The sequence below is a fragment of the Excalfactoria chinensis genome, chromosome 2 (genome assembly GCF_039878825.1).
Source record: "Excalfactoria chinensis isolate bCotChi1 chromosome 2, bCotChi1.hap2, whole genome shotgun sequence".
NCBI lineage: Eukaryota > Metazoa > Chordata > Aves > Galliformes > Phasianidae > Excalfactoria > Excalfactoria chinensis.
This window is the reverse complement of record NC_092826.1, coordinates 32,814,066-32,828,670: the sequence shown is the minus strand read 5'-3', so window position 1 is coordinate 32,828,670 and position 14,605 is coordinate 32,814,066. Positions and strand designations below refer to the sequence as shown.

At 39.9% G+C, this 14,605-nt stretch overlaps 1 protein-coding gene across 1 annotated transcript in view; it reads left to right on the top strand.

Moving 5' to 3' along the window:
- Positions 1-12,439: 12,439 nt before the first annotated feature.
- Positions 12,440-14,605, top strand: part of DNAJC5B (DnaJ heat shock protein family (Hsp40) member C5 beta) — a 32,712-nt gene continuing 30,546 nt past the window's right edge. The window contains exon 1 of the mRNA XM_072329797.1: positions 12,440-12,546. Coding sequence (XP_072185898.1) covers positions 12,440-12,546 — 107 coding nt within the window. The remainder of the gene's footprint in view (positions 12,547-14,605) is intronic.

The window sequence follows — 14,605 nt, the reverse complement described above, 5'->3', positions numbered from 1 at the left end:
ACACAGATGGTCTCAGCCAGGATCCCGTAAGAGATTTCTCAGCTACTCAAAGAAGTAATTCATTTTAGAGAACCTAGCTTAAAATCTCACATACTCCTTGGGACGTGTGTATGATGTGTAGGGTAAAAGACAGGCGTAGCAGAATTGGCAGTGAAAATCTGAGTTGACTAGGATGAAGTACTAGTGGTAGAAAGTATATGCCTAATGCTATGCGTGTTCTTACATGCTTTGCTGAGTTGGAATTATGGAGAACACCCTCTAGTCATGTGTCAGAACATGGGTTAAATCTACATAAATCAATACCACGTCAGCATTTTTCTAGGTTAAATTACACGACTAGAAGTCTGTATGCTACTGAAGTATAGGCCTAAGAAAATAAGTGACTTTTGCAATATTTAATCTCACCTCAGACTCTAAATATTTAATGTAATTTTATTAAGCAGTTTAATTCTGAAATATATTAACTGAGTAATTGTACTAATCCAAGTGTAGCAGAACAGCATGTTTCGCAGAGTAACCAAAAACAGGGAAAACCATGATGCCCGCTCAGGCATACACAGGTTTTACTTAGATAAAGAATTCATGATTACAAAAAGTTAGTAGAAAAAAAAGCATACTCTGAAATACATGTGATTGTTATATAAGGACAAAAATAGCATGGTGTCTCTAAAGAAAGATCCCAACTGCTTCATTGCGAAGCACAAAGATTCAAGTACCTATAGATCCAAATAGCTTCACTGGGTAGAATATTGGTTGTATTGGTACTGACCTTGAACTGGATGATCTGTGGGCAAACTGTATGCCATTGCATCTGTAGCTGAGACAATCAATTCTCAGATAGTGGAAGGATTGTCTTTAAAGAAGTTGTAAGCAATGCTAATACACCGCGAGTCAATATTATTTGCATTAGAAGTGAATCGTTTATTGCAAGGTATAGGAACAATCCATAGCACGTGAAGTCCTGCTCCTAAATGTGACTCGCTTTCTAATTCAATTTTCAGATGTATTTTTATTTTCTTGTGGCTTCATCACGTCCACACGTGTGAATGTCCGTCTGAGGAAGCATTACATGAAATAGATCATTCTAAACACAACCAGGAAAAAAGAGAACGTTTGTCATGCAAACTTACTGATAATCACCACTTATCAAATATAGAAACATGCCCTGTTTTATGTGCAATTTGTAATGATACGCTCATTTAAATTGCATGTTACTTTAAAGTATTGCACAGATAGGAAAAGGAAGAATTAGTGAAATCCATTATTGCAAGTTGTATATTTTGAATTGTGAAGTGATTTATGAAGGAAAGCAATGAAGTTGGGTGTCTGTCACCAGCAGAGGAGACTGTGGCATGAAAAAACATGAAAAGCAAAGACTGAATATTATCACTATTAGCAATACTCATTTAATACGCCATACAAACTCTGCTCACAAGGTGGGAGCCTTTACTACTGCTGCACTCTTGGTCAGCGAGTGCTGGAGGCTGGCGATGACTTACTGTGAGAAGGCTTCTGCCCAGCTTTCCAGGAAGGTTTGCTGTTTTACTGTAAGCTGCCGTTCACAATACAGAGATCATCTCACTTCTGTCCGAGAGGTCTTTACAAAGCTTTGTGCCTGAGCCAACCTTGGCTGGTTGAAGGCAGCAGGGCTGCACTATTCCCCAAGATGCCTTCTGAAATAGCACGCTTGCTTGAGTGCTACAAAACACATTTGGGAATCCCTACTATTTGTGAAGTCTTTTGAAATACTTGAAGTAAGTTGTAGAAGTTTGCAGAGCTGGTGGGGTTTCATGGTTTTGTTTTTGTTTTTGTTTTTGTGGAAAGCAGGAAGATAAAGAACCTCTCCTCCCCTAAAGTGAATCATCCTCCTCCACTTTTGAAAAAAAACAAAAAACAAAAAAAAACCTTTAGAATTTGAGAGTAAAACCCATTAGGTTCCCCAGTCACGTACAGTAATTTATAGAAAAGAAATATAAATAAGAGCTGCAGATGACTGGGTACTAATTTTCTATCCATCTTAGCTGGACTTTGTGCCACTGACCTATACAGAGCTGCGATTTCAGCTTCTGAATCAAAAGTGAATACAGAAAAATCACCGTCTGAATTGAAGTTATTTTACAGGTGTGATTGCAGCCATAACATTATTTATTGAATTCCATAAGATTTTTCCATGAAGTCCTGGGCACTTTTTGACATAATAAATGCCTTGTAATTACTTTGTCTGAACTAAGAAGAAATATGAGTTACGCCAAGGCCTGTGAATATTTACTGCCAACGTTTGCTTTTTGGTATAGTGTAATCCTTCATTTATGGATAGCAATTACCATGGAGTTTTGCAGCCTGAATTGTCTACTGCCATCCATAGCCGAGTCGTGACATTGCAAAGAACAGGATGTTCTTGAGTAGGGAACAAATGCCAGCATTCTGTACCTGCCTGGTTACTCTGACATTATGACAAGTAAGCCACCAGGCTGGGAAAGAAGCAGCTGTGCTTCTGGCACTATTTTCTTGTCCCATGGGAGAGATGGTGCCATGTGACCTAGTTGCACAGCCCAGCTGTGGGACCCCATAGTGTGGTCCAGTAGTGGGTCCCTACAGTGAGACCCAGCCATGCAACCCAACAGTGAAGATCCAGCTGAGCAATGCAGTAGTGTGACCCAGCTGTGGGACACCAGCATGGCCTAGCTATGCAACATGGTGGTAGAACTCAGCTGCAGGAGCCAGCAGTGGTATGGCCCATGAGTGGGATCCCATGGTGTTGTCCAGCTGTGGGGACACAGCTTTGGGACCTAGCTGTGTGATGCTGTGGTGTACTTAGTGATGTGGCACCGTTGTGGGACCCTGCAGATGGGACTCAGTCGATGGCTTCTGGCCCCGATGGCCCTATGCCTGCAACTACCCTGCAGCCACAGCTGCTCGCCCCACGACATTCATCTTTTGTTTCTCAATCATAACCCAATTAAAACCAGCAGCTGCAAAATAATCAATGGGTTAATTTCATTAGCTTTTCTCTCTGTGAAGTAAACAGGCAAATGAAACTCTCCTCGCTCTTAATTAGTTCGTATAAATGTTGGCAGGAAAACAAAGACACTTGTACACTCCTTTATTTTTATAAGAGACTTGCCTGAAAGAAAAACCTCAGACACATAATTTCCTTTTTTGTTTTTCCCCCCTTCCTGGTGCTGTCAGTTGGAGGCCAACCCTGCATCTCTGAGGGCACAGAGGAAGGCGGTTTGGCAGCGCTGGGCATAGTGCTGCCCCACAGATCGGGGCACGTCCCAGAGAGGCTCTGCAGAGCGATAGGCTGCATTTGGCATACACCTCCCTCCTGTGTAGGGAATTCACCTGCCCCAGCAGCCCCAGCTGAGCGCTGCGGTTCCGCAATCATTACCGCTGGAGCTGTGCCATGCCACATCACCCAGCAGAACAAATTTGATCTGGATCGGGCGTAGGCACATGATTACGCTTTTGTCAAATTAGCGAAGCACTCCGTGAAGGTTTCAGGCTGCCTGTGTGCTCTGCTGGCTGCAGAGGAGGAGGCAGTGCCTGCGCCATGACAGCTTAGAGCTGCACAGGGAGAGGCCTGTCCTCACAGCCATCCCCATGGAACCAAGCCAGCCAACTGGAGCTTCTTCTGGGCCCACTGAACCGGTAGAGAGTGAGAGCAATCTAAACTTGGCAGCCCTTACAATATCTACTACAGTGTCAGACACTGGCCGACACTACAGCCACAAATGCTGTCAAACATCAGCCTGTACTATAGCCACAGGCCATAGTCAAACACTGACATACTTATAGCCACAAGAGTATCCATCCTTCCAGCTTTTGCATGGTATTTACTCATGCTTCACTCTTGTAGGGCATCCTGGCCTGTGTATAAATTTTATGGTGGAGTTTTGGGGTGAGCTGTAGAAAACGTAAAGGCTCAACTGCAGCCGAAAGGAGTGCTGTTACATCAGCTCTAGCAGCAGTGCCAACCTTGGAATAAGCCAGATGAGAAAGAGAAGAAAATAATAATTTTTTTTTTTTAAATCAGTGCAATTTTGGATCACTCCTTTGTTGCCAGCTCAGGTTGACTTAAGCCAGCTGGAAGCCCACAGCTTCAAACTCTGAGTTTCGGGTCAGACTATTTTCCAGATGAAAGGTCTTGTCATAATGAGGGCAAAAACTCAAAGAACAGTTATGATAAACTATTAACAACTAAACTCCTGTTTTACTGAACTGTGAGTTTGCTGAGTTCCTGAGAAATATTTCCAGTTGCTTTTCCTACCCCTACTCTGCAAAGAATAGCGTTGATATTTATGGTCTTGTTCATTTATATTAATGGTAAAACATGTGCTAATTACATGAATTTTTAGGAAGTCCTTACTTAATGCCAAATAAGTGATACTAAGAAAAAATAAATCTGAGGCTATCTTCTCACCTATTATTCAGTAAATCTTCTACTCCTAAGACTGCGTATTGCTTTTCTTCTTTGATTTTTTAACTCAGCCACTGAAAAGTCATTCCTTTCTGGATGCAGATAGCAGGATTTTAACATCGTTACTCATCAGCACTTTAAAAAGATATATATTTTTTTTCCCCTCAGCCATCAGTTAAGTGAGCATTTTCATGACAGTGTAATACATCCTCTGTGTGGATTAATGAAGCTTCAAATAGAGATGACTACTGATTGCCATCTCCCCCGCTGCATCCCCTCCTCCTGGGAACTATTTAGGTGAGAAGCTAGTGTGGGGGAGCTTGGGGGAGAGCAGAGAGCAGGTGCAGGGACAGAGCCAAGGACTGCGCTAAGGATTTCATGAAAGAACTTCTGTAGACAGACTGCAGAAGGTGTCAAAAGGTGGTTCGCTAAGGGAACTGTGTGAAGGATGAAAAAGTGAAGAGAACACCATTTGCAGCTTGGAAGGCCAGTGTTATCCTGGGCTCCATCAGAAGGGCAGGGACAGGGAGGTGACTGTTCCTCTCTCTCCTCATGAGGCCCCACGTGGAATACTGCATCCAAGTCTGGGGCCCCCGATACAGGAAGGATGTGGAGCTGTTAGAGAGGGTCCAGAGGAGGGCCATGAAGTGATCAGAAGGCTGGAGCACCTCCCCTGCAAAGACAGGCTGAAGAAGCTGGGCTTGTTGAGCCTGGAGAAGACTGCAAGGAGACCTCATTGCAGCCTTCCAGTATTTAGAATGGGATTACAGAAAGGAGGGAAGTCAACTTTTTACTCAGGTAGATAGTGATAAGACAAGGGGGAATGGTTTTAAGCTCAAGGAGGGAAGGTTTAGATTGGATTAACATCCAAGTTAAGGGAGAAGTTCTTCAACAGATAGGGCAGTGAGATGCTGGAACAGGCAGCACAGAGAGGCTGCGGATGCCCTGTCCCTGGAGGTGTTCAGGGCCAGGTTGGATGGCGCCCTGGGCAACCTGCTCATATCTGGAGGTTGGCAGCCCTGCCTGTGGCAGGGAGGTTGTATCTTGATGATCCTTGACATCACTTCCAACCCAGGCCATCCTATGAGTCTATGATTAGGTATTGGAGAAAGATTGTGCCTAGTGGAGAGGACTGAAAGCAGCTGTGGGTTCCTAAGGTGCAGGTACAGTGTTTTGGTCCTACAGCTTCCTAATCTGTTCCTGGTAAAATAAGCTCAAAAGTAGGTCAAAGCAGTCACTCACACTGCTCAAGTTAATCTTCCTGATTCCTAGCTGTAGCTAATTAGGCTGTGCTAAAATGCATTCATTTTCCTTTCTACCAAACTGTGGCATTGTTAACTTACAGTACATAGGGGTAGAATAATGCCTTGAATTGCTACAGCAGTTTGAAAAACAAATAAATTACTGAGACTCTGCCTAAAGACAGCATTAGAAGACTTGCTTCACTTTTGCTTGAAGTCACAGATAACTTACCTGTGAATTGTCAAAGCTGTATAAACCAGGAACTTCCTATCTTTGTTTTTTAGAAAGAAATTTAACTTCATGCCACACAGATTGGTATGATTTATGTCTTAGTTACTCATTTCTTTAGCAAGAAATAACCTTGATGGTTATGGCTACCAAGCTTTAAGTGGTTTTAAATTTAGGGATACAGAACTGTCTCCTAAACTGCAGATAAAAATGCATATCTTGTTGAAAAACTTAAGTGTATTACCATTACTTAAAACTTAATTGCCTATAATTTTATTTTTGGGAAAAAGAAGTGTATATATGAATGTCACTTAGGTAGTCCGCCAAGCCTTCAAACTGGTTTCATTTGCATGAGCTAGGAAGTTACAGGTCTGGATTACATCTCTGGGTCAAACTGACCAGGTAAAGGCATGAGCAATTTGCATATGCAACAGACTGTTCATTTGAGGTTTGTGTTTCTTTGGTTTGCTACTTTTTCAAATAGTACAGTTGTTGAGAGGTATTAAAAAGCCAAAATACATTTAAATTGAGATACTCTATGTGAATGGTAACAGAAGGTCACAATATGTTCAGAGAATTCAAATATATGGTTGTTCTCTTATGAATACTCCTTGAATAGATGGAGTTACAGATGGCTAACCAGATGGAATACCTTACTTCCAATATAGCTATATGTATTTAAAAATGGGTGCAATGCAATCATATTATTTAAATCTGTTCTGTATTTCTTTTGAAACCGTAATGACAGTGACAATTCAGTAACATAGGAATGTGACAAGAATGTAATTTATTGCCCTAGAATTGTTGGGCTTGTCTGAGATCTTAAAAGACTCACTCCTAAGAAAGGCACTTAAAACAATTCTCTCTTTTTTAAAGGTTGATTCGCCCTGGGGCTGTTCAAGGAACGTTTGGATGTTGTGTTGAGGGACATGGTTTAGTGGGAGCTATTGGTAATAGGTGAACGGTTGGACTGGATGATCTTTTAGGTCTTTTCCAACCTTGGTGATTCTGTGATATCTTTCAGGTAGGGCATGTGATTCAGAACTAACTGAGAAGAAATGATAAGAAGAACATTTGAGGATGTAGTTTCCTCAGAAGCATTCTTCTCTTGTTAACAAAAATCAGCCCTCAATCCTGAACCAGAGACCCAGCACGTCTTGGCAGAATCATCCTTTTCCACTTGCTCAATCTGTTGCCCTTTGATTAGGTTGTTCAGTTGGGTGCTATAAAAATTGACATCAACACAGCAAAATATACAAATACAAAATGAAAGACAGATCGTGCTCAAGGACAGAAAAAATGGTACACATTAGCACTGTATATGCTCATTATTATAATAATGAGCTTCCTGGTGTTCAGAGCAAACCGCCACAGGGAATCATAGTATCATAGAATGGCCCAGATTGAAAAGGACCTTAAAGATCATCTACTTTCAATCCCCCTGCTGTGGGCAGGGTTGCCAACCACTAAACCAGGCAAATTCCAGTTTGTGCCTGTTGCCTCTTGTTGTGGCGCTGGTCACCACTGAACAGAGCCTGGCTCCATTCTCTTACCCTCCTTTCACATATTTACACTGTTGAGATCCCCACTGTGCCTCCTGTCTTCTAGGCTCAGTGCTCCCAACTCTCTCAGCCTTTCTTCATAGGAATGATGCTTTAGTCCCTTCATCGTATTCATGGCCCTTTCCTGGACTCTCCTCAGTATTCCAAGGTGTCTCTTGTTCCAGGGAGCCCAGAACCAGTCACAACACTCCAAGTCTGGCCTCACCAATGCTCAGCAGAGAGGAAGGAGCACCTCTCTCAACCCATTGACTATACTAAAGCAGGTCAGTAAGATGATATATTTCACTTCCCAAATTTCTCTGAGTAAAATCAGAGGTTTTCTTTCCTTGCTTGTATTAGAATCAAGAGTCAGTAGGGTCTTCACGGAGGTTGGGAGTGGCCTATCTTGTATACCACTTGTATCTCCTGCATGCTTTGGTGATGTCAATATTAACAACACCTGGTTCAACAAACTAAAAAAAAATTAAAAAATAGAAAATAAAATAAATTCAGCTTTTAAGAATCATCTTTCCTTATCTTGGAAGGTGAAAATTCACACCATTGTTAAGCAATGATGCCAGTCCTTTCATGCCGGTTTGCGTACCTACCTGTCTTTCAGCTCCAGGCTCTTAGCTTCTGAACTTGCTGTGAGCCAGGAAAAGGAGGGAGTGGTGGGGGGAAGGACCGGAGTGACTCAGAGTTCTTCAACCCCTACTTCTATGCAGCTGCAGGCTTCTGAAGAAACTCTGGAGCTCCTGCTCATTCTGGGCCAAGTTTCAAACTTTTACAGGCTGATACACAGCTTTGTGTTTCTAGACATGTTGTGATTTGTTTGTTTTGAAATGCTTGTATCATATAAATGAAACGTAAAATGTAAGTAAGACTTACATAGGTACAAGGTCCTTTGGGACAAGGAACCTCTCGGGTTTGCATTGACTGCTATGGTGGGGTCATGGTGTTCTGTTAGGTAACTACGTGTTATGATACAGAAAGTAAAAATGAACAGGAGTGAATAAATAGTCAACAAGTTTTGTTCTTCTAACTGTATAGATCATTTGAAGAAAGAGAGGACAATTCACTACAGTTTGAAACCTTTAAAGACTCATTGGAATGTACCTAGACTATATGATTCCCAAGGGAAAAAAAAAACCAAACACCTAGATGTGCAGATACAGTGTTCATTTCCTTCAAACAAACCAAGGTTTCTTATGGAAAAAAAAACACACTAACATTACAGGGTACAAAGCAATGTTAACACACCAGAGGGAGCTGTATTCACACAGAACGGCCCATGAGACAAGAATGCAGAGTGCTGGTTTCTTTTTGCTAATAGGGTGTACAGAAGTACAGAGAATTTGGGTAGCCTCAAGGTCATTTCATTTTCTTCCTTTTGTATTTTTTCCACCAGTTTCTTCTTACCATTATTATTATTTTATTTATTTATTTTTCAATAATGATAAAGTTATTTCAGTGTTTGAGATCAGGCACGATGATCAAATAATGTTTTATTGCGTTCATTCAACATAACAGAATTAGCTGTACCTACTCTGTTTTTTCATGTCCTGGAAACAAGCCCATCAGCCATGTTGGTTGTACTGTGGGGAAAATGTTTAAGAAATAGTAATATACTGCAAGTCAATGAGGACTGGGGCTGGGGGCGTGGGAAGGGGAAGTGAAAAACAGCCCTGAAAAGTCAGACTTCAGACAAAGCAGAGTAAGAGCTGCCAGAGCAGGTGTTTCCCTGCGGCCCATGCAAAAGGCTTTTCCACCACAGTGGGAAAGATATTCTCCTGCAGTACACGGAGAGGACCACAGTGCAAGAGGCTTTGCCATTCAGTCAGTGGAGCAGACTGCACCAAAGCAAATATCCACACTGTGGCCCATGGAGAGTCCCATTCCAGAGAAGGTGGATATTTTCTGAAGTAACTGTGGGTTATGGAAAGGAACCTACATAGGAGTATGTTCTCCTGATAGATAATGTGCTTTAAGGGGAACTTACACTGCAACCCACAAGAAGAATCCATGCTAGAGAAGGGGAGAAGTGTGAGAAGGAAGCAGAGAGAAGCTGTTAGGAACTCATAACATCCTTCCCCATCCCTTCTGCACTACTCAGGGGCAAATGAACTGGTTTAGTTTCAAGGATGAACTTGTTTTCTGCAAGGATGCCATCCCAAGAGCCGTCCTGTTAAGTCTCTGGCATTAACGATCTTCTCAATTTTAAATGGAAAAAAATGGCTCTCTAGACTTTTCAGTGATATGTTAGAGGAAAAGCTATATTAGAATAAAAGAAGATACCCCATAGCTGCTTTGATATAAATCTTACAAGAATTCAGGAGGAGTCCTAAAGGATCTTCTTCACTTAATCCTGCTCCTGAAGAGACTGTGTAGTAAACTGAAGCCATTGCTGGTCTCAAAGAAGTGAAATTTAGAGCAAGACTGTTGTATCATTGAATAAACTTAACACATTCACACTAAAAATAAATAAATAAATAAATAAATAAATAAATTCAAGATTCCATCAAGAGTAAAGCACAGAAGAACAACTAGCTAAAGACATGGATGTGCTATACTTTTTTGTGTGAATAACTCTCAGATGTACCAGCCTTTGGGTTCATGAATGTTTTATTCATTCTTTTATAGGTCTTCCTGAGAGATAACCAATCGGATACTGGACAAACAAACAAAAAGAGTAATCAGACTCCACTGACCTGTTTAACCTTGAATGTGAAGGATGAAAAGCAGCAGCTGTTTTCAGTGGAACGGGGCTTCTAGTGGCACCTACTTCTTTCCCTTTGGATTGTATTTGCCTAGAGACACCAAGACAGCAAATTGAGGATGTTGTGACTTTATACACGCCAGACCGTTCCATCACTATTTGAAGCAGGTATGTTATTTGAATCACCTTGCCTTATTTTTCATTGCAAATCCAGACAAGTTGGGGGTGTGGTTAAAAGAAAAAAAGCCAAAAAAAAAAAGAAGTTGTTATTAGAACTCTTGTGTAAGATACTTCATCCTAGATAGTATAACATTTGCACAGAGAATGTTGATGGTTAGCTGGGGTTCCATTCTCACAGGAGATGTGGGATGGATTGTTATTGGAATTTCATTTTATTGTCAATCAAGGAAGTAAACAGTATCTTCCTGTCTCTGTTCTATTGGAATAAAAACATATAGCCTGAAAATAGGATTCCAACCCAATTTTAGCCATCAGGAATCTAGTACTAAAATTGGAACCATTTTCTCTTCCGTAATTTACAGAGCATAACTTTTCCTCCCTAGTTCCTGTAGTATTTTATAGGACTGCTGTAAATAAGCAAGCAGTAAGTTTGAGTAGCTAGGCCTTCAAGGTGATTAATCACTAGAAGACTGATTAGGCCAGTGAGTTTAAATTTCCATAGCTGACTGGCCATTAAAACTACTTTATGAGAAAGTACAAATTATAGAACCTTTTTGTTCTTCAGAATAAAATTCATCATAACTTCAGTTTTGTTTTATGCTCTGGGGTTTTTATGTAGATAATCATCATCATTATGTAATGAAATTTTTAAATAATCCTGCATAGCTGTGACTTTACATGGTTGCCTAGCATTGATTCCTGTGTGATGGGGATAGATCCCAAGATTATGTTGCGAGCACATTATTAGCAAGCAGCGTTGTAACTTCTGCCCTTGATCAAGTAGTGTCTATAAACTTGAACATGAATTCATTATTAATTTTTAGTTTAAAAACTGCAATTAAATCTATTTAGTTGGTAGCTTGTGTATGACACTTAAACGTAGGAAGGATATTTTTTTTTCAGCCGCTCGCAAGATCCTGAGTTGTATTAGCTTAGTAGAAAAGGAAAACTTCAAAGAGAATATGAATAAATGTAAGTTGCTTAGTAAATCACATGGTATGTACTAGTATTACTCTCTTTATTATGTATCTGTGTGTATTTACATGGTATTTGATTTTCTTTTTAGTACTGAAGAAAGCTAAGGAGCTTAAAAGTGTTACAAGGCTGATTCTGAACCAAAATGTGGACTAGTGAATAATATATGAATAACAGCAAGATAGTATTTCTAGCTCAGCAGTGAGAGGGGTGAAAGATCAGAGTGGGTAGTCTTACCGAACAGAGCAGGTTCTTAGAAATTCTTCTTATAGCTGGAGTTATAGCTCACGTTCAGACTTTTTCTGTGATCACCTGCCAACATTCAGAGAAAGGTGCAACATCCAAAGAAACGAAGAGGCTGCAGTGAGAGTGTTGCTGTAGCAAATCGGCCAACAAAGAGATGCAGCTTTCTCTATATGAACAATTGTTTTCTACATCTGGTGTTTTAAATCATGTTATACAAGTACACATACAAGTTTCTTCATGTCTTTACCTAGCATTAGCTATGTTTGCTTTAAGACATTTGGTTCCTTCAATCCAGGAGGATATATTACAAATGGCAAGTAGGTTGCAGAGACTATTTGGTGCAGAATCACTTGTTTGGTTGCTTTACCTCTGAGACACCTGAAGGAAGGAATCTGAAGGGGACTAAATCTGTTGGCCTGTGCTAAACTTTCACTTGCACTGTGCATTAAGGTTACCATGGTAGATATATAACCAGGTCATGAATTCTGATGAAATTCTTGTGTTGTAAACCATACTTCAAATAGGATAGGATCCTGGCTGAATTCAATATTTCCCATACATAAGACTGCAATAAGTAAAACAATATACTCTGTAAAACTGAGATCACTCTCCTAATTGCCTGGATCCTGATTTATTTCACCTTTCTCAGGCACATAAATTGGCACTGCAGTCATCCTGAGCACCCTGTAGAGGTACTCCCATCTTATATATGGGAAATACTTTGGGATCTCTTTAGGAATGGAGAGCAACAAAGAAAATTTTACTTTAGTTTTACTGTCTTGCAAATGTGTGATTTTAACTTTTTCTAATAAATATTATCCATATATACTTGAAATGCCTGCTATTTTAAATTCTGTTCTTCATTTGCAGCCCTGGTAATGCACTGCTAATATGGCTGAACAAAGGCAACGTGCTTTGTCAACATCAGGGGAAGCATTATATGGAATCCTGGCCCTAGAGAAGGGAGCAACACATGATGAGATTAAGAAGTCCTACAGGTATGTAAGATGTGTGCTGCAATGTGTCTAAAACACAGGCAACTTTTCTTTCTTATTGAAATTGGGGCAGTGTTGTGCACACACTGGGAGTAGCCTTCCATAGAAGTTTACAGAGCTATAACACTGAATGTGTTTGCTAACATTTTTATATTTAGCGTCTTGTAGTGGCAAACCAAAATTATTCTTAAGATCATGCTTTATTTCCACTGGGGATTTTTTCCTTATTTTACTTTGGATTTGTACATACTTCTTCCTAAATTTTCTCCTTTTTGGACTTAGCTTCTGCCTTTGTGGGATTCAATGCTTGCCATCCATCAAAGTGCTAAAATTGTCAGTGGTTGAAAAGCTAATGTTGATTTTAATATGCCAACATTAAGTTGAGACTGAAGTTGCCAGTCACTTAAATCAGTGGCAAACAGAGGTGTTTGCATCTGAGTCATTGTCTAAAACTGCAAAATAAGAAATCAACCATACTCAGCAAAAATTGCTTCTTAAATTAATCCAACATACTCACTCTTCAACACTGTATTGTTATACAAGTTCTTACCACAAAGTAATTTATTCTAGTTCCATGAAGCGAAGAAAAACATACTGAGAGTAGGAACCAGTATAGCAATTTACATTTTAGTTTTATTTGCCACAACACTTGGCAAAGAAAGTTTTAAGCAGCTGATATGCTTACAATGGAAAACCCTTTTGAGTTACTTGCACTTCAGACATTTGTTGTTACAAGTTTCTTCTCCTCTGTGAAACTGAAAGGATTCAGAGATGATTCTCTTTGAACCCATTGATTTAATCCCAAAAGTAACCTGTACGCTTTATCTTAACTGCTTGAATCCAGACAAATGAGAGGTCATACTTCTACTGTTGAAGAAAGCTAATCATGTTGGTAAAACACAACCCTAGAATAACACCTCCAGTTCTTGTGTTAACATCTTTTCCGGAAGTATGTTGAAAACTGAAGCCATTTCAGAAAAGTGCATGATGATTCATGGACTACAGTAAGAGACAGAGATAGAATGAGGACAATCAGTTTATCTCATCATTAAACAACAAATAAAAAAAGCTGGTAACATATTTGATTACCGTGTGTAAAGACTTTGAAAAGGAATAATGTTAAGTGCAAGGGGGTTCTTCAGTTTATGAAGAGACATAACCAAAACCAGCTGGATGGATCCTAAAACCAATTAAGCAATAAACCAAAATGGGGTATTTGGTTTTAAGTGAGTGTAACCAGCAGCTGAAACACACTGGCAAAGGAAATTCTCTTTTGAAAAATAAGGGGGGACTTTAAATAAGTTTTACTCAAACAGAAGTTGTCAACATCATGAAATGTCTTCTACTGCTGAAATTTAACAAGGCCTAGAAGTAAGTCTAGAAGATTTAAGGGGTCTTTTTGCTCTTAAATCTGTTCTGCTGCTACTAAAAGAGAAAGAACATTAAAGGTTATCGGTGAAATAGATGTTCTTGACATCCAAATATGCCAGGTGTGTATTTAGAGGCTTAATAAATATAGTAAAATGTCTACTATATCGTTGTAAAGGACATTATTTGTTGCAGTGTATTAGTGAACCAGCTTCAACACACTGTCAAATGTAAGAACATATTTGAACTGAAAAAAAGGTTATGATATAGATCTTTTTGCTTTATCATTTGGCTTGAATTTTTCTGGGACTCTGTTTTTGAACAAATTCTATCTTTCTCTGTTTCCTGAAAAGCATGTGTTCAACAGAGGCATGAACAGTAATGGACAGCCAAACTATGTGCACAGCGGAAGCAAAACTATATCATGGTTCTGTTGTCTTGCATAACTATACCACAGGGGGATAAACTTACTACAGTATCAAATTCACTCATGACTTGCACCTCCTGTGTCCCTGTAGTACAGCCTAGCTGCAGAAACTATCTTCTGTATCAAACCTTGTGCTTTCTTGTTGCTTTTCTGTTTAATATTCTGTAAAGGAGGCCTTCTTTAATCCCCAAAGAAGAGAGTTGTCATGGAAGAATGTAGAATGAAATTAACTTTGTTTAATGCTGAACATGAATACGGGTGATTTAC